This window comes from Leucopleurus acutus (genome assembly GCF_964270905.1).
Source record: "Leucopleurus acutus genome assembly, chromosome: 13".
In the NCBI taxonomy this organism is placed as follows: Eukaryota; Metazoa; Chordata; class Mammalia; order Artiodactyla; family Delphinidae; genus Leucopleurus; species Leucopleurus acutus.
In genome coordinates, this window is record NC_139155.1 from 60,080,273 (window position 1) to 60,100,164 (window position 19,892).

The window sequence follows — 19,892 nt, forward strand, 5'->3', positions numbered from 1 at the left end:
AGCTTTTGTGTTGGTCTTTTCTGGAGGCCTTGGTGGTATCATTGGTCCAAATACAGTCCTTAATTTTTGGCTTGTGGAGTTGTGTACCAAATGGGTGTCAGTTGGACATTGAACTTGTATAGGCCTAGGGTATTTTCATATTTCAAAGGAGATTTTTTTCCACCACCCAGTGTCCTGAGCAGAAGCTTACTCTCCCCTCCTCGAGTGATTTTTAGTTTACTTTCAGTGGGGGTGCATCGCTGCAATGGGTTGCCTTGGTGCATTGATCGAAGCCTCTTCTTACACCCCTGGCCTATTTCTGGTAACTCCCACCATCCCCTCCTGCCCCCCTTAACACATACCCTTGTGCTCATGGTTTCCAATCCCTTAGGCACTGTGGACACTAGGGAATTTTCCTTCTTTGTGTGTGTGAGTTCAGCTGTGTATAAATTTTTGCTCGTTACATTTTCTCTAACATTCCTAGCTGTTTACTGGGGGTGGGGCTCACCATAGCTCCCTGTGCCGCGTTGCCAAAACAGGATGTGACCGTTCTTGGGCCCCAAAGTAACCCTATGTGTACTGTCTCCTGACCCAGCACTTCATCCTTGCCTCCTTCTGTGGCTCCCCGACCCCCCCATGACCTCAGAGCCTTTCCTTTTCATGGCTTCTCCACGTTGTGCCTCCTCCTCACTGTCTTCTTTTGGGGTGGCTGCTGTGGCCTGAATGTCTGTTGCCTCCAGGTTCATGTTAAATCCTAATCCCCAATTAGATGCTATGAGGAGGTGGAGCCCGTGGGAGGTGATTAGGTCATGAGGGTGGAGCCTCTCCCACTTAACAAGAATTAGTGTCCCCCTAAGAGGGACCCCATACAAGCACCCTCATTCCATCCATCACGTGAGGACACACTGGGACCTGGCCGTCTATGAACCAGGAAGCGGGTCCTCACCAGACAAGGAATCTGCCAGCATCTTGATCTTAGATTTCTCAGCCTCCAGGACTGTGGGAAATCATGTCTGTTCTTTTTTCTTTTTTTTTTTTTTTAATCCAAAATGTGTTTATTGGGATGGTTTCCCATTCATCTTGATTCCAGGGGCTTTTAGTGCTGCTTCCGTCTGAAAGAGCACCCTTCTGTAAGCCTTGCTTTTCCTCCTGTAGGCTGGCAGAGGACGGTAGAGCAGCCAACACACAAAACTACTGTTTGTGCATGGCTAAAGACGGTGGTCATTTTATAGCATCCTGGGCATTTCACATCCATGAAATAGGAATTGGGGCTCTGCACCAGCCGCTTCTTCTTGTGTTTCCTCTTCTCCTCTTCTGGAGAGGGATGAAGGAGATCCTTTGCGAGAGGCATGTTCTCGTGGGGAGGTCATCACCGTCGGAAGAGGTGAGGTCTGTTCTTTAAGCCCCCCAGTCTCTGGTATTTTGTCAGAGCAGCCTGAATGGATTAAGACAGTCTTTCTACTTTTTTCTCACCCAGTGGGTGAGGACATTTTTCTGTGTGTCATTATATTCAAGCTCTCAGGTGTCCATAATGTCTGGAAACAGGTGTACAAACATAGTAAAGGGTTTTATTGCTGTCATGCTACACTTTAATAGCACTGTCTGTGATTTCAGAGTTTATGGTCCCCTTGTAAGAAAAAGATGTGTGTGGGTCAGTTGGTGTGAAGCATGTATGGGCAGAGTCCTCGTGTCTGGGCGCCTCCCGGACCCTGACCAGGTAGTCATCGGCTGCCGCGGAGTCGCTCAGGCCTCGGCCCTGGCCTAGGCCCTGACTAGTGGACAGAAGGACGGGCAGGCCAGGTGGATGAGGCAGCCGTCCTATGTGGGAGCCTGGCGGGCTCTGTGGGCGCCTCAGGGAACACGCAGCACCTGCTCTATTTTGCTGACCTGAGTTTTGGAGGGAGGGTGGCAAGCTAGAGAGCAGGACGGGGAGAGCAATCCGGTGTCCTGAGTGGTCTCAGTTATGTGCCTGCTAACTTAATAACGAGGTGACGTGGGATGGAGTGGAAGCAGGAAGAACTGGAGGCGTCTGGTTAAGTCCTTTTCCCAAACGCTGAAATAGGAGTCTGGGGTGTGTGTGTGCGTGCAGCGTCAACACAGGGATCTGGAGGGAAACGGCCTTTGTGTGTCCTGCCCACACCCCGAGGGCAGGGGTACGATTGGACTAGAGCCCCATCAACCAAGGGAATGACCCCCAAGGCCGGGCGATGCAGAGCTCAGGGGCCTGGAGGGTGAGGCACAGGGCAGGAAGCACAGGAGGCCTTGGCAGGGACAGCTTTAAATGCTTCAGCCATGGGGCTTCCCTGGTGGCGCAGTGGTGAAGAATCCAACTGCCAGTGCAGGGGACACGGGTTCGAGCCCTGGTCCGGGAAGATCCCACATGCCGTGGAGCAGCTAAGCCTGTGCGCCACAACTACTGAGCCCCCGTGCCTACAGCACGTGCTCTGCAACAGGAGAAGCCACCACAAGAAGCCCACGCACTGCAACGAAGAGTAGCCCCCGCTCACCACAACTAGACAAAGCCCACGCACGGCTACAACGACCCAACACAGCCAAAAAAACTTAAAAATAAAATGTTTTAGCTGTAAATGGCACAGTCTTGCTGTCTGGGAAGAAAGGGTGTGTGTGCAGTTAAACAACCATAAATAGCACTAATGGCTGATTCACTGTTGTTGGAAGGGATGGGCCTGTCGAGGCCTGTGCTGGTGCCCAGAACCCGGCCCTGGAGCCATATCTTGGGGAAATCAAGGTGGAATCATATCAAGGTTTTCAACGAGGCTAGTGAAGGCCAGGCGGCCCCCTCACTGCGGGTCCTGGCCAGGCTGGGACTTACGCACGCCTCTGACCCAGCAACCCTCCCCTCTCCTCTGTCCTCCAGACCTTGGCTCAAGCCCCACCTCCTTTGCTGTGAACTTGGAAGGAGGAGGCTGGTGGGCAGGTGGGCACTGGAGGGGTGGATGGGAGCTCTGTGCAGCCGCCTGGACAGGGGGCCACTGGGGAAGCTGCCGGAGGAGGAGTGGGTCCAGGAGGAAGGGTATCTGTTGCTTGCTCTGACCCACTAATGCTGCTCTATAAAATTAATTTCTACTTTGGAAGTGTTCATTAAGCTGCTGCTTTCATCTCTACTGAGAAAATTCTAGGAAGAAGGAGGGCAGAGTGAGAGTGAGCACAGGCCCTCTCAGCCCACCTCACCCCTGCTCCCCCCGGACTGTACCTGGAGTCCCACCTCTACTTAGTGACATGCAACCCATCCTTTAAGATTCTCCCAGAAATGACACCTCCTTCTTGAAGCCTTCCCCAGCACTTTTTCTGAACTCTTTCATGAGGCCCTTGCAGATTCTCATGCAGTTGTAAGAAATAATACAGAAAGGTCCCATGTACCATTTCCCCTGTTTCCCCCAAGTTTTTGTTTGTTTTGGTTTTTTGGCCGCACTGCAGGGCGTGCAGGATCTTAGTTCCCTAACCAGGGATTGAACCTATGCCCCCTTTGCATGATCGAACTCATGCGAAGCGCAGTCTTAACCACTGGACCGCCAAGGAAGTCCCTTCCCCAAGTTTTATTAGGTAACGTACAACTCTGGTATGATCTCACAACTAGGATATCACATTGGTTCAGTCAAGCTACAGAACGGTCCCATCACCACAGGAATCCCTCACGTTGATCTTTTATGGCCGCACCCGCTTCCCTCCTGTCCTAGCTCCCATCCTGCACCCCTGGCACCCACTGCTGTGGTCTGTTTCTATACTTGTGTCATTTCAAGAATATGACAAGTGGAGTCAAACTGTGTAACCTTTGGGGACTGGCTTTTTTCACTCAGCAGTATTCTCTGGAGATTTGCCCAGGTTGTGGACACATCTGTGGTCTGTGCTTTTTTTTTTTTTTTTAATTAAACTTTTTTTAAAATTTATTTTTCACTGCGTCGGGTCGTTATTGCTGTGTGCGGGCTTTAGTTGTGGTGAGCAGGGTCTAGTCTTCATTGCGGTGCATGGGCTTCTCACTGCGGTGGCTTCTTTTGTTGTGGAGCACAGGCTCCAGGTGCGCAGGCTCAGCAGTTGTGGCGCATGGGCTTAGTTGCTCCGCAGCACGTGGAATCCTCCCAGACCAGGGCTCAAACCCGTGTCCCCTGCATTGGCAGGTAGATTCTTAACCACTGTGCCACCAGGGACGTACCCTTTTTTAAAAAAAAATTATTTTTGGTTGCATTGGGTCTTCGTTGCTGCGTGTGGGCTTTCTCTAGTTGCGACAAGCGAGGGCTACTCTTTGTCGCGGTGCACGGGCTTCTCATTGTGGTGGCTTCTCTTGTTGCGGAGCACAGACCCTAGGCGTGGGGGCTTCAGTAGTTGCAGCACATGGGCTCAATAGTTGTGGCTCGCAGGCTTGGTAGTTGTGGCGCACAGGCTTAGTTGCTCCGCGGCATGTGGGATCTTCCTGGACCAGGGCTTAAACCTCTGTCCCCTGCGTTGGCAGGCGGATTCTTCAGCACTGCTCTACCAGGGAAGTCCAGCGCCTTTTTATAGCTGAGGAGTGGTCCACGGTGACCATGCACCACAGGGGGCTTAACCAGTCTGGTTGAAGGACATCTGGGTCGTTTCCAGGTTAGGGCTGTTATGAATAAAGTTGCCGTGAACATCTGTGTGCAGGTTTTTGTGGGAACATCAGCCTTCATTTCTCTGGGATAAATGCTCAGTTCCTGGGTCACATGGTAGTTGCATTTTTTTTTTTTTTTTTTTAAGAAAGTGCCCAACTATTTTCTAGAGTGGCTGCAGCAGTTAATGTTCTCACCAGGCATGCGCAAGTGCTCATTGCTCTGCGTCCTCACTGGCATTTGCTGTTGTCACTTCATTTTGGCCATTCTGATAGGTGATATCTCTTTGTGGTTTTAATGTGCGTCTCCCTAATGGCTAATGATGTTGGATAACTTTTCAGGCCATAGTTGCCATCTGTACGTCCGTTTTGGCATCTTCATGTCTTTTGCCCATTTTCTAATTAGATTGCTTATTTTACTGTTGTGTGGTTTTTTTAAAAACTGCTGAGTTTGGGGAGTTCTTCTAGATACTTGGTCAGATAAATGGTTTACAAGTATTTTCTACCGCTCTGCAGTTTGTCTTCCATCCTTTCAGCAGGGTCTTCCCCAGGGCAAATGTTTAATTTTGATGAAGTTCAATTTATAAATATTTCCTTTTATGGTATCAATTCTCAGAGCTCTGCCTAGACCTAGATTCTGAATATTTTCTCCTGTGTTTTTTTGGGGGTGGGGTTAAGTTTTACAGTTTTACGTTTTACATTTCAATCCATGGTGTCCGTTTTGAGTTCATTTTTGTATAAGGTGTGAGACTCAGGTCAAGGTTCATTTTTTGCCTATGGGCCTCCAGTTCTGGCACCATTTCTTGAAAAGGCTGTCTTTGCTCCATTGAGTACCTTTGTCAGAAATCAGGGGACGTATGTGTGTAGGTCTATTTCTGGGTGCAGTTCTGCTCTGTTGATCTCTGCCCACACAGCTTCGATTACTCAGCTGTATAAATCTCGAAAGTGCTTCCTTGGTAGGTGTCTACTCCAGCCTGCAGTTTGAGGGTCTCACGGGATCCCTCAGTGGCATTTCGGATCTCCCATCTCTGACTTATCGGGTGTATACGTGTGTCTGCATGTCGTTGCCCTTGTCAAGCACTCAGTAAATATTTGTTGAATGAGTGAAGGTTTTGTCATCTTTATCTTGAGAAAGAGCTATAACATTATCTTAACATCTCTTGGCGGGGAATTTCTGACTCTGTAAGTGATCGCCTCAGGACAGTTCATACAGACCTGAGATTCCAGGTGAGGTCAAGTATGAATATTTTGATGACGACTGAGGGCCATCAGATCGCCCTGTTTTGTTAGCTCTGAGGTTCAGGGGGTCCCTCGCTGGGGTCGTGCCACACCCGGTTGTCCCTGTGAGCGGGCAGCCTCCTCTCTGCCTGTTTCCTGTATCACTGTGGGCACCCAGGTGGCCTTTCAGGCAGAAGCAGCGATGCTGTGTGAGCGGCCATCAGCTTCAGGCCACACTCACTCCCCCCAGAGATGTAAGACCCAGCCCTTCCTCTGCCCTCAGCATGGTCTGTCCTGGCACGTGAGAATCTTTTATACTGTGGAGGGCGGCTGTCAGTCTGTCATCTGCTGTTAAAATAAGGAGCTTGTGAATTTCAGTGACACAGACACCGTTCATGTGGCTTTTCTTAAAAAATAATTAAACTGTAGCCAGAGGGACTTCCCTGGCGGTCCAGTGGGTAAGACTCTGCGCTTCCACTGCAGGGGGCACAGGCTCCACACCCTGGTCGGGGAGCTAAGATCCCGCATGCTGCACAGCATGGCCAAAAAATACATATATATGTAGCCATAGCACGTATTTCTGGATAATTTAAACTCCGCTAGACGGTTAACCGCATCCAGTTTGTAATGCGGGAATAAATAACACTTCTCTTTTCAAAATATACATTTGATGCCGGAGGGGGTGGTCTGTCAAATGTATACACTGTACGTGGTGTTAGTGACGTCGTATGATTTGGATAACTTTTATCCTCAAATGCAGAATCAAGAGTCCGAGAAATAGAAATGCTTAGAAGATGCTGCCTGGTATGACTGTTTCCCGACTACACTGTCTTGGCATTTCTCTGACTCACGTGAGAACCATCAGACATTGAGTGGTATGATCATGGGCCAAAGAAGCTGTTTTCATTTTTCCCCTTCAGTCGTCAGAAATTATTCAGCATTGAAAAGACGCCAAGCTGTATATATAGTTAGCATCTGTGCAGAACGTCTTGCTGTTGAGCAGTTGATTGCCAGCATTTGAATCCCTGACATAAGGATGAGCCTGGGAGAAATGAGAGAGAGACCTTGAGCCTCCAGGGTGCTTCGCCTTGGGCTGGTCAGTTCCTGTGCTGAGAGAAGGCTTGTGTGGGAGGCTTGGTTCTCATTTGTCCCCCAGCATCACAGATGTTCTTTTTTGTGACCCACAGCAGGTTGACTGGGACAAGGGAATGTCCAAAACACAGAAGCATTCATCAGATGGTTGGTGTCTGAGCATAGATGTTCTTCAGCTTTGGACGCTGGGAGCCCAGGCAAAGCTGTATTTACTCCCCAAGCCCATACTTGTGTGGATGATTTAACCCTGAACAGTTGGAGTAGCCGCTTGGTGGTGGTTTGCCCGTCTCACGCGGCTTCCCCTCTTCCGGCTGGAGGTCTCACCATAGTCTGAGCAGGGCTGGGAGCCGGAGGGGGCTGTTTGGGGGAAACCAGGGGTGGGGTGTTGCGGCACCGGCTACCGTTTCCATACCCCCCGCCCCAGGACTATTGGTCAAGGCGCTGGGAGCGGGGGAGGGGGCTGCGAAGAGGCTTGTGGATGTTCCATCATCTGCTTATTCCCGGGGATTAGCAATAATGTTTTTCATGAGTGAAACAAAGTCACTTCTGAAAAATCCTCCATTATTTTTGTGGCTCCTAGCAAATAGGACAGTTCAAAGATGATGTAATTTTATGCAACAAGTGCCTGTCTGTCTGGGTCTAATGCGTGTGTTTAAAACACTCTTAATGATCGAGAGCTTTACACGCTCCTCCTGGAGGAGTCGTAGGAACTTCTCTGGGTGAAATGAGATGCCTTCCTTCTGGCCAACTGAGTCCATGGTTGGGCCGCTCGCTTCCTTTTCAACTTTGAAGTGTCGCTGGGAGTTTCTTGTTGTTTCCAAGGGTTCTCTTGTGTAGGGTTTGGGTTTGGATTTATTTTTAAACCAGGTAACTCACAAGGTCACTAAGTGATGGGGCCCAGGTGTCGCATAACCCTCACATTGTCGTATAACATTGCACGTTGGGATTGCACGACGAATCCCTGCTGAGCCATCGCTCAGAGATGGTTTCTCAGCCTCGGCTCTGCGGGTGTTTCGGGCTGGATAACTCTTTGCCGCGGGAGGCCACTCTGTGCCCTGGAGGATGCGTAACAGCATCTCTGGCCTCCACCCACTGGATGCCAGTAACAACCCTCCATTTGTGCCAGTGTCTATGGGCAAAGCCAAGCGTCCCTGGGGAGGGAGGGGCCCCAAGTTACCCCCAGTTGAGCACCACCGGCTGGGAGAGAGAGACCACATGCACAGTCTGGGCCGACATCTCTCCCCCAGCTCCCCTGGAGCTTCGGAGGGAAGCATCCCTGCAACCAGATGGGCGTGGGGTGCTGACCAGAAGCCACCACCAGGGCCACGTGCCCCTGGCCTTGACAGCGGAGTCGTGTTCTTCCTCTCGAGGGAGGGGTGGTTTGACATGATTGTGAGGGGCTGCATAGGCTGTTCTGGTACCTTCGGAAGCCTTCTCATCTCCCTCCTCGCCCTGTACGGGCGGGCACGCGGGCACGCGTGCGCACACACACACACACACACCGCCGAGCCTCCCCAGTGACGTCTGAGCTCGGCTAATTATTAGATTTTCCCGGGGGCAGGCTGGTGACAGGATGTGCAGAAAGCAGACACTGCTCGTTCGCCTTTGCTCTCAACCTCTTGACAAACATCTTCAGAGGTGCCCTTTGAAATGGGAAGGTGGGAGGGTAGACGTTTGGGTCTTTCTTTGCAGGAGGATTAGAGACCAGCAGTGCTCAGAGCAGGGGTGCTCCCTGCTCCTCGGCTTTTATTAGGAGGTGAAAGGGGTCTTGTAAACCCGTGCCGAGGACGAGCCCTTGAGCCCTGTGACACTCGCCCCAGCTGCCTGATAGAAGAATCCCTGGGGAGGTTACAAACCCAGATGCCAGGCTACGCCCTGGCCAGTTGCGTCAGAGCATCTGGGGGTGGGACCCGGGCATCTGAGGGGTTGGTTGTGTTCTGTTTCTCAGGCAGCTGTGTTTTGTAAAACTTCCCGGTGCCTTTAGATCAGCTGCCGTCACTGCCCTGGGAGGATGTTGTGTCTGGAGCATCTCTGTAATTGTAGCTAAATAGTTCCCACCTAGGAGTGGAGCTGTGGGTTGGTGAGATTAACGAAGGGTAAAATAAGAGTTTGCAGGACAGGCGTTTGGGGAAGAGGAGGCCTTGGAGTGATCTCTTTCCATCGAAGCAGAGGCCCAGACGACGGGCGGCAGCGTGTAACTGCCCTCGGGCGTGAGTCGGTGCCCAGCCTCAAGTTGTGTGTTTATGACCACGGCAGTCGTAAAGGGCCATGACCGTGGGGCTTCCTGGCCGCTAATTATAGTTTTCCTAAAGCACATCACAGGCCGGATTCCAGCCTGCTCATGACAGTGGAATTCATCTCTCAGGTTCGTTGGAACCTGCCACTCGTCAAATTTGCTCGGCCCCGCTCTGCCCCTTTACTTGTCTTTTTTCTCTTCTGTCCTTTCCCTCTTTTGCTCATCTGCAGCGTGCACACTTCTAGCTGTTGTGGATTGTGTTGTTTGTGTGTGACTCTGGTTCTCCAGGTGACAGCGGGACAGGAACCCGCATTAGGGGGCAGGGTGGCTGTGTGGTCAGTCTCTCCTGTCCTCCTGGTAGCCTCTGAGCCTCTCATGGGGACTTTGAAACCACCCCCCCACCCCCCACCCCCCCCCCCACCCCCCCCGAGCACTGGGACTTTGTTTCATTCAACTGAACACATTGTCAGTGAAAGGACACTCTTGGGACTTCCCTGGTGGTCCAGCGTGCTTTCACTACAAGGGGTGCGGGTTTGATCCCTGGCTGGGGAACTAAGATCCCACATGCCTCGTGGCGAGGCCAAAAATTTTCTTCTTAATTTTTGAAAAGGGAATAAAAGGACACTCTTGAATTTAATGTATATAAAAATATGACTTTTACGTTAAACAAATGGGACTCAGTAGGGAAAACATAAAATAGTTGATGTCTCCCCACAATTGCCTCATTCTAATTTATCTTATGAGTCTAGTCCTTCCCTGCTTCTTAAATGAGATCTAGATCTATAATTTCTATGGTCACTCTTGAATAATACATAGCCTTCTGTTCACTTTTAACTCCCCCAAATAGTCTCATTTCTGTAATTAAAATAATGATTCTTTTATAATGGTCAGACTCCCTCAAGGCCATGATATGTCCCACCAGTGGGTTGGCTTTCTTGTCTCTTGTTTTTGGGGCCATTTCAGTAGAATAAAGTGAATTTGGTTTGAGAAAGTGTTTGCTACATTATTATTGGGTGCATAAAAATTCATGATTATCATAACTTGGTAGGTGGTTCTTCTGTTCTTAAATGCATTATCTCTGTTAGTGCTTTTGCCTTGGGTTCCAACGTGTCTGATGCTGCTCTCAGTATCACATTGTACCAATATTGCTACGTCCGCTTTCTTTGCAGTATTGTTTGCTGGTATAATTTTTTTACTTTTTTGTTTTCAACTTTTCTGTGTCATGTTTTAAGCAGTTTAAGGCTGAGTGTGTGTGAGAGGTAATCCATGTTTATCTTAATAAGTGAGTTTGTTCCATTTAGAGTTACTGTGATTGCACTTAGAGTTGGACTTGTTCTGCCATGTTATTTACTTTTCCTGCCACCATGGTTTTTTTTCTTCTTTTTTTAACCTTCCTGCATTCCATCAAAAATACAGGGGTTGTTTTTTTAATTCTCTCTGTTGGTTTAGAATTTATATCTCTGTTCTTTGCAAATTTTAACAAACATACTTAAAAGTGTATTTACCATTCTCCTGAAGGACACAAACTCCTTCTGACACTGTGACTTGCTGAAAATAATTGAGTGTCAAATCCCTGCTACCCCATTTTAAGGTCCATTTTATTTTAATTGTAAGTACTTATGCTGATTCACCTTTTAAATCTAAATTTACCAACTTTGGTTACCATTTTCTTTCCAGGTTCTGTTACTTCTTGCTGGGATGCATTTAGGGTTATTTCAGTAAGCCTATGTAGGAGATAATCTCTGCACAGAGGCCCCTGTCTACCTAAAAAATACTCTCAAATGGTAATTTAATTGGGTAGAGAATTTTAGGTTAACAGTTGTTTTCCTCAGCACTTCTAGAGATACAATTCCATTACTTTTTGATACCTGTTGCTGTTGTCAGCCTAATTGTTGTTCTTTGCTGGTAATCTGACTTTCCCTCTGGTTCCTTTTAAGTTTTTCTTGTTACCACTGCAGTTTCACATGCAGTGATTCATCTTGATGTGGATTTCTTTTTTTTTGTAACTTTTATTTTAGTTTTAATGAGATATAATTGACATGCAGCACTGTATAAGTTTAAGGTGTACAGCATAATGATTTGACGTATCATTTTTTTTTTTTTACAAGAGAACAAATCCACAGTTTTATCTGCTTTTCAATAAGTTTAAATCCTTGAAGGGTACAGCATCACACGGATTCTGTGTCCAGTGGCGTTAGCAGGAAGGTTGCTTCCAAATTTGGCACAAACCATGCCACTGTTTCCAGGAGTGCGAGTTATCTTTCCCCAGATTACTCTGGTTTTAGATTTTCCACCAGGAGTTACTGTGTTGTTCTTTGCTTTGTACATATAAGCACATCTCTTGCCTAGATAGAAATCAGTTTCATCTCGAGCATATACACCATCAATTTTCAGGAGAGCTGTGTGCTCCCTCTGGTTCCATAGACCCTGCTTATAGTCAGCAAAAATGGCCTTGGACCACAGCCTTCCAGACATATTTGTCATTTTAGAAGTCCTGTTCCCAGCAGGCTGGAGCACCCGTTCTTGGAGGTCAGGGGACCAGCACCGTCAGTCCCATATCTCCTCCATTCTGTCTTCCCTGTTGCTGGATTCCATAGAAATCATGAGCTGGTGGAGCCTCAGAGCCACACCAGTGCCTCGTTGAGGCATATAGCCGAGCCTACCCCACTTATTTGCCCCAGAGTTTCATATATCATTAAATGATTATCACAGTAAGTTTAGTAAACACGCATCACCTCATATAAATACAAAATTAAAGAAATCAAAAACAATATTTTTTCTTCTGATGAGAACTTGTAGGATTTACTCAGAACAAATGTCCTATATGTGGATTTCCTCTTATTTATCCACCTTGGGACTTGCAATGTGTTCTCATTTCTTATTGATTGTGGTGGCCCAGCCTGTCTAGCTCAGGGTATGTTTGCTGATGTCTGGGTCCAATTGCCTGGCAGTGTCTGGCAGGCATAGCTGATGACGCAGAGACTGGTAGCAGAAGGTCTCAGTCGGAGCTTCTGGAAGTGAAGATCTGTTTCCCCGAAATACAGGCTCTCTGAGGCTGCCACCGTGTAAATCTTACTGGAGTGTATTGGTCTAAAAGAATAAATATATTTCAGTTTTCTTATTTCACCTCTAATGCTCTTCATGAAATAACAGTTTTAGTCAGTTTCATAGTCAACAGCATTTCCCTCCAAAAACGTTTTGCCTTGTCTCCCTTTCCATACTGGAGGACTTTCCTTTCTGTCTGTAGCTATTCACTGGAGCCGCCACCGCCATCCAACTAAAAAGCTTAGGAACCCTCTGCTCTGAGCTTACTAGTGCAGTTTTTTTTGTTGTTGTTGTTTGTTTTGCGGTACGCGGGCCTCTTACTGCCGCGGCCTCTCCCGTTGCGGAGCACAGGCTCCGGACGCGCAGGCTCAGCGGCCATGGCTCACGGGCCCAGCCGCTCCCCGGCATGCAGGATCTTCCCGGACCGGGGCACGAACCCGTGTCCCCTGCATCGGCAGGCGGACTCTCAACCACTGCGCCACCAGGGAAGCCCCCACTAGTGCAGTTTTTAAACGATAATTTTATGCATTAACCATTTGCTGGAGAGCAATATTGTCATTCTAGCTAAGTTACTCTATATACTAATAAGTCTTTGCATTTATGGGTCTTACAGATGTATTTTTGTCCCCAGTTTAAAGTAGGAAACTCAGAGTGAGCGAGTAGGCGATTTTGGTTTTCTCTTGCAAAGTTATTTTTTATAGGTGCTCTTTTTAATTTATTTTTTAATTGAAGTATAGTTGATTTACAGTGTTGTGTTAGTTTCAGGTGTACAGCAAAATGATTCAGTTATATATGTATATATATGCATATGTGTATGTATATATGTGTATATTCTTTTTCAGATTGTTGCCCATTATAGGTTATTTAAAAATAATGCATATAGTTCCCTGTGCTATACAGTAGATCCTTGTTGGTTATCTATTTTATATATTGTAGTGTGTATCGGTTAATCCCAAACTCCTAATTTATCCCTCCCAGTCCTTTCCCCTTTGGTAACCATGAGTTTGTTTTCTGTGTGTGGGTCTATTTCTGTTTTGTATATATGTTCATTTGTATCTTTTTTTTAGATTCCGCATATAAGCAATATCATATGATATTTGTCTTTGCCTGGCTTACTTCACTTAGTATGATAATGTCTAGGTCCATCCATGTTACTGGAAATGGCATTATTTTAGTCTTTTTGATGACTGAGTAATATTCCACTGTATGTATATGTATATATATATATGTATATATATATGTGTGTATATATATATATGTGTATATATATATATATATGTGTATATATATATATATATATGTGTATATATATATACACACACACACACCCCACATCTTCTTTATTCACTCATCTGTTGATGGACATTTAGGCTGCTTCCATGTCCTGGCTATTGCAAATAGTGCTGCAGTGAACATTGGGGTGCATGTATCTTTTCAAATTATGGTTTTCTCAGGATATATGCCCAGGAGTGGGATTGCTGGATCATATGGTAGCTCTGTTTTAGTTTTTTAAGGAACCTTCATACTGTTCTCCATAGTGGCTGCACCAATTTGCATTCCCACCAATGGTGTAGGAGGGTTCCCTTTTCTCCACGCCCTCTCCAGCATTTATTATCTGTAGACTTTTTGATGATGGCCATTCTGACCGGTGTGGGGTGGTACCTCATTGTAGTTTTGATTTGCATTTCTCTAATAAGTAGCAGTGTTGAGCATCTTTTCATGTACCTTTTGGCCATCTCTATGTCTTCTTTGGAGAAATGTCTATTTAGGTCTTCTGCCCACTTTTTGATTGGGTTGTTTTTTTTTTTTGATATTGAGCTGTATGAGCTGTTTTTATATTTTGGAGATTAATCCCTTGTTGGTTGCATCATTTGCAAATATTTTCTCCCATTCTGTAGGTTGTCTTTTCATTTTCTTTATGGTTTCCTTTGCTGTGCAAAAGCTTTTAAGCTTAATTAGGTCCCATTTGTTTATTTCTGTTTTTATTTCCGCTATTCTCGGAGGCAGATCCAAAAAGATGTTGCTGTGATTTATGTCAAAAAGTGTTCTGTTTTCCTCTAGGAGTTGTATAGCAGCCAGTCTTACATTTAGGTCTTTAATCCATCTTGAGTTTATTTTGTGTATGGTGTTAGGGAGTGTTCTATTTTCTTTCTTTTACATACAGCTGTCCAGTTTTCCCAGCACTATACTCTTAATGCAAAGCCCCGTGGGTTGATAGCACGGTTTTTGAGGAGCTAGTCTTTAATATTTGGAGACAAATTGGCCAGTAAACACACATAATTAGAAAACTGCCTTGGGAGATTTGGGAAATCTAGCGGACCATTTGCAGAGAATGAAGGCATGGTGTTTCTTTTGCTTTTGGAACGGAAACTAGAGCTGCCTCTTGTGAGCTTGCCCTGCAACACCGTGCCCCCGAACACATTCTGCCCAAGAGCTGCCTTTTCAAGTCAGGTTGGACTGACCTGGTCCGTGGATGAGTAGCGCATGGCGCTTTGAGAGTTGGGAGGGAAGCTCACCGACTCCTTCTTGGCCAACTTCTACCCTGCCTGGCTCTAGCCGCTACAGCGTATCCACAGACCAGGCTCCACGGAGCGAGAAATCACAGAAGAAGACCTCAGCACCAGGGGCTGTGTTGGAAGGGGGGGCCAGTTAACTCGTGGAAGACACCGCAGAAGCCTGGAACTGGTGGGTTTCAGTGCTTGTCATGCGCATCTGAGAAAACATCCCTGGAATGTGGGAGCTAAGGGGTGGCAGAGGGGTGCTGCCAGGAGGCAGGTTCCCCGGCAGGACTGGGGTGTGTGCACAGTAGGGGAGAGGCAGTGACTGAGGGCTGCCTGCCAGGAGCATGAACGTGCCTTCCTGTAGAAATCCCTCTGCGTATCTGTGGCGTCTGTAAGAGATCCTACGCTGCCTGGGATGTTTCTTCCCTTGTTATTAAGGACGCATGTTCCAGAGATGCACGCCAGCATCTGTCAGAGAGGTCAGAGTAATTCAAGAACGGACGAGAGCATTATTTATCTTGGTGAAGTCTGGTCAGGGAGGGCTGTGTGCACGTGGATGTGCTGGACGGAGGGTCGCCCCCGACGGCTGTGATTGTAAAGAGGAGGGGGGAGTGACGTAGCTTGTCTCTGGGTTATTAAAACAACCATCTCCTTGGAAAACAACTGAGCGTCTCCCGGAGCCTGTTCTGCTGAGCGAGTTTGGAGGCGAATGTGTCCTAGTAATTAGTTAGTAAAGAAATAGTTGTATGTTGCTCTTTTACTCACTCACCTCCATCTGGCTTGTTTTTTCCATTAACGGAAGTCCAGTCTTTAGAGCTCTCTTACTGTGTTCAGGGAAGCGGAAACCTGCTCAACTATGAGAAATCCTTAACAAATAAGATAATGGCCATTTCGAGATGGTGCTTCATGCTTGGGTTTATTTGCACCTTTCAGCCCCTGTGAGGGGAACTGTTTCATCACCCCCATGGGACAGATGCCCCCGAGCCCAAGGAGATGAAGGCGTGTAACCTAAGACAGTTCCTTGCGAGAGCCTGTGGCTGCAGAGAGTGAGCTTGCTCGGGGCAGGGACTGTGGCTGTCGTCGTGTCCTGAGTGCCAAGGTGGTGCCTGGGCCAGAAGTTGCTCTGATATTTGGTCAGTGAAGTTAAAAATGGAGCATCAAGTGCCAACCGAGTGGTCTCCTCACCGCACGCCTCATGCGGGAGGATACTTGCTTTTCACGAACATTTTGAAGTGGGATGAGTGGAAGGTTGAAGGGTCTTGGGGTTTTTGTTGTGAGACCTCGGTCAGGTCTGCAAAAATGATATGGGTGCTGACGGCAAACTGCACAACCGAGAAAAGACTGCGGGATGGGAAATGTGAGTGGAATAACAGCTAAATAGAAAACTGCAGGAGACGAGAGGAGAGGGCCCGATGCACCCACCGGCGAGGAAGGGCGTGAGGGACGTAAGCAGAAACTCGCACATCGGTTAGCGGGTGCCGTAAATTGCAATGCGGTTGCTGCCGGGAGTTGGGAGTTCATTTCTCTGTGCTCATCACATCAGGTTAATGGAGAGTTAAATGGCTCTTGAAACAGGCCGGCTGGAGGAGCTGGGAGCTGGGTCCTGTGTCCCGGGGCCTGGCCGCGCTCTGCAGGGGAGGCTCCCTCTCCCGTGCTCCAAGCTGCTTCCATTGCTGCCTGTCCGGCTCCCCCCCGGGGGGCTGCAGCAGAAGTAAGTCACTCGCTGGCTAAAATGAAGGTTTTTCAGGACTGTGTTCCTTTCTGGAGACTCTAGGAGAGGATCCGTTTCCTTGCCCTTTCCAGCCCCCAGGCACATCCTCATTTCTGGACTCAAACCCTCTTCCTCCACCTTCAGATCCAGCAATGGCAGGATTCTCTCTCCTGCTTCCATTTCCAAGGACCCTGATGACATGGAGCCTACTGGGGTAACTCAGGAGAGTCTCCCTATTTCAAGGTCAGCTGATTGGCAGCTGTAATTACCCTTTGGCATATGGCATCATGCAGTCGCAGGTTCCATGGATTAAGGAAGCAGGCCTTTTGGGGAGGAGGGAATTGTTCTGCCTACCACAGCAGGGAAACAAGTTTAAAGCTGGTGAGGCTAGAGCTCATTTATTCCTTCCTGCAATTGCATAGTTGGGAAATTGAGGCCTGGGGTGTAACATTTATTATGCACCACTGGGTATTAAATGCTTCCAATGCTTGGCTAATCTTCACGACCACCCTTTGAAGTGGGCATTTTCATGTTCCCACTTTAATGATAAGAAAACCAAGGCTCACTGGCTGACAAGCCTGCCCTCTGTCAGCCTGCCCTGTGTCACAGAGCCGGTACGTGGCAGAGCTGAGAATCTCACACCTCCAGGTGGCAGAGGGCCCAGCCCATCCATACCCTTCCTACCACCTACCACATGCTGGGTGGGCGTAGCTCCCTAACAGATCCCCGGTTTCCTGCCTGGTGTTCTTTTTCCGTTATCCCATTCTGCCAGCTCACATTTTCCTCCAGTGATGGAGCAATAATACATTTTCCAGAAGTTCCTTTTTCAAGGAAGATTGCAGTATCATTGGTATTTGAAGCCTTTCCAACTTTTGTAGCTCCTGATTGCCTTCTCTAAGGGGCACCATGTTTTTCTCATCCCCTCGGAGCATGATTTTTTATTGTGTTGATAAATTGCCCAGTTCAAACACATCAGAAGATTTACGTGGAAATTCTAAGATGAAAACTTCACCTGGTCCCCATTCCTCTCCCTGCCTCCTGCTGTTTCTTGGGACTGAATCCTCTATTTCTTTTATTGTCTTTGGCACATTCCTTCTGTCTGTTTCGTTTCTTCTGTCTTTTTTTTTTTTTTTTTTAACAAGCTTGGATACTTTAAAAAAGAATGTATGAACTCCGATGTGTGTATGACCCATTTGAACCCTGGTGTAATATCTGTCAGGTTCTGTGAAAAGCTACAGCAGCCCCTTTGTCCAAGACCAGGGCCCTCGCATACTGTTTTCTGTTCCTTTTCATCTTTGTAAGGCTCTGGGCTGGGCTGCACTGAAAATCGGAAGAGTCCCTCATTCCGCCACCCAGCCCCATGGGTTCCCTTGTTCTGACGCCTGTGCAGGGCGCAGAACAGGGCAGCCAACCCACAGAAGTTGTCCAGCCATGGTCTTTGGTCTCCACTAATCCCATGATCCACAAGGGGATAAGAGCTGGGGAGAGGTCTGGGCTGCTCACAGAGGATCAGAGGGACAAAATCACCTCCTAATATGTGAGAGGGTTTGAGAGTTGGAGCGTCTCAGTCGTAAACTAAACTCGTTCTCTTTCGCAAACACTATTTTTAAAAAACATTACAAACTATATTATCCAGAAAAATAATGTATTTAAAATATGTATACATATATGTATATATACATTATATATATTACATATAATATACGTAAAATTTAAAGACGAAAGTAAAAAGAATACTCATCTTAGACAGTAGAATGTTACCAGTTTGTTTGACCATCCATGTAAGATAATCTGTCACCCTCAGGTCAACATTATCTTGAATTCTATTTTTTCCTTCCTTTTCTTTATAGTTTGCCAACTGTTTGTATCCCAAAGAAGTATATTGTTTATTTCTTCTAATTTTTGTTTTATATTGGAGTATAGTTGATTAACAATTTTGTATTAGTTTCAGGTGTACAGCAGTGATTCAGTTATACATACACATGTATCTATTCTTTTTCAAATTGTTTTCCCATTTAGGTTACTACAGAATATTGAGCAGAGTTCCCTGTGCTATACAGTAGGTCCTTCTTGGTTATCTATTTGAAATAAGGCAGTGTGTATATGTCAATCCCAAACTCCCAATTTATCCCTCCACCCCACCTTTCCCCTCTGGTAACCATAAGTTTGTTTTCTAACTCTGTGAGTCTATTTCTATTTTGTAACTAAGTTCATTTGTATCATTTTTTTAAGATTCTGCATATAAGCGATGGCATGATATTTGTCTTTCTCTGTTTGACTGACTTAGTATGATAATCTCTAGGTCCTTCTATGTTGCTGCAAATGGCATTATTTTATTCTTATGGCTGAGTAGTATTCCATTGTATATATGTACCACATCCTCTTTATCCATTCCTCTGTTGATGGAGATTTAAGTTGCTTCCATGTCTTGGCTACTGTAATAAATAGTGGTGCAATGAACACTGGGGTGCATGTATCTTTTTGAATTATGGTTTTCTCCAGATATATGCCCAGGAGTGGGATTGCGGGATCATATTGTAGTCCTATTTTTAGTTTTTTAAGGAACCTCTCTACTGTTTTCCATAGTGGTTGTATCAATTTACATTCCTACCAGCAGTGTAGGGTTCCCTTTTCTCCACACCCATTTACTGTTTGTAGACTTTTTGATGGCTATTCTGACTGGTGTGAGGTGATATCTCATTGTAGTTTTGATTTGCATTTCTCTAATAATTAGCGATATTGAGCATCGTGTTGCGATGTTGGCATTTTCACGTGCCTCTTGGCCACCTGTATGTCTTTGGAGAAATGTCTGTTTAGGGCTTCTGCCCATTTTTTGATTGGGTTTTCTTTTGATGTTGAGCTGCATGAGCTGTTCGTAAATTTTGGAGACTAATCCCTTGTCAGTCACGTCGTTTGCAAACATGTTCTCCCATTCTGAGTGTTGTCTTTTTGTTTTGTTCATGGTTTTCTTTGTTGTGCAAAAGCTTTTAACTGTTCGTTTGTTTTGTTTGTTTTTTGCGGTACGTGGGCCTCTCACTGTCGTGGCGTCTCCCGTTTTGGAGCACAGGCTCCGGACATGCAGGCTCAGCAACCACGGCTCATGGGCCCAGCCGCTCCACAGCACGTGGGATCTTCCTGGACCGGGGCACGAACCCGTGTCCCCTGCATCGGCAGGCGGACTCCCAACCACTGTGCCACCAGGGAAGCCCAATCATATGATTTTTATTCTTCAGTTTGTTGATGTGGTGTATCACACTGATTGATTTGCGGATATTGAAAAATCCACACATCCCTGGGATAAATCCCACTTGATCGTGGTATATGATCCTTTTAATGTGCTGCTGGATTCCATTTGCTAGTATTATGTTGAGGATTTTTGCGTCTATGTTCATCAGTGATATTGGCCTGTAATTTTCTTTTTTTGTTGTATCTTTGTCTGGTTTTGGTATCAGGGTGATGGTGGCCTCATAGAATGAGTTTGCGAGTGTTCCTTCCTCTGCAATTTTTTGGTATAGTTTCAGAAGG

The 19,892-nt window shown here is 46.8% G+C and overlaps 3 protein-coding genes across 4 annotated transcripts in view; 1 reads left to right on the forward strand and 2 right to left on the reverse strand.

Moving 5' to 3' along the window:
- Positions 1 to 19,892, forward strand: part of MTCL1 (microtubule crosslinking factor 1) — a gene marked incomplete at both ends in the record, with an annotated part of 121,892 nt that overhangs the window by 20,788 nt on the left and 81,212 nt on the right. The window lies entirely within an intron of this gene.
- LOC309970250 (small ribosomal subunit protein eS27-like) lies at positions 996 to 1,330 on the reverse strand (the record flags this gene model as incomplete). The annotated part of the gene is made up of 1 exon (XM_082852527.1): positions 996 to 1,330. The coding sequence occupies one exon, from the start codon at positions 1,328 to 1,330 to the stop codon at positions 1,076 to 1,078; it is 255 nt and encodes an 84-aa protein (XP_082708653.1). The 3' UTR covers positions 996 to 1,075.
- Positions 10,885 to 11,622, reverse strand: LOC309970409 (large ribosomal subunit protein eL33-like). Its single transcript, XM_082852798.1, has one exon. The coding sequence runs from the start codon at positions 11,592 to 11,594 to the stop codon at positions 11,256 to 11,258; it is 339 nt and encodes a 112-aa protein (XP_082708924.1). The 5' UTR covers positions 11,595 to 11,622; the 3' UTR covers positions 10,885 to 11,255.

What these genes read in the sequence shown, in the direction of transcription:
- LOC309970409 (XM_082852798.1), bottom strand. Translation starts at nt 11,594, where the DNA reads ATGACAAATATGTCTGGAAGGCTGTGGTCCAAGGCCATTTTTGCTGAC.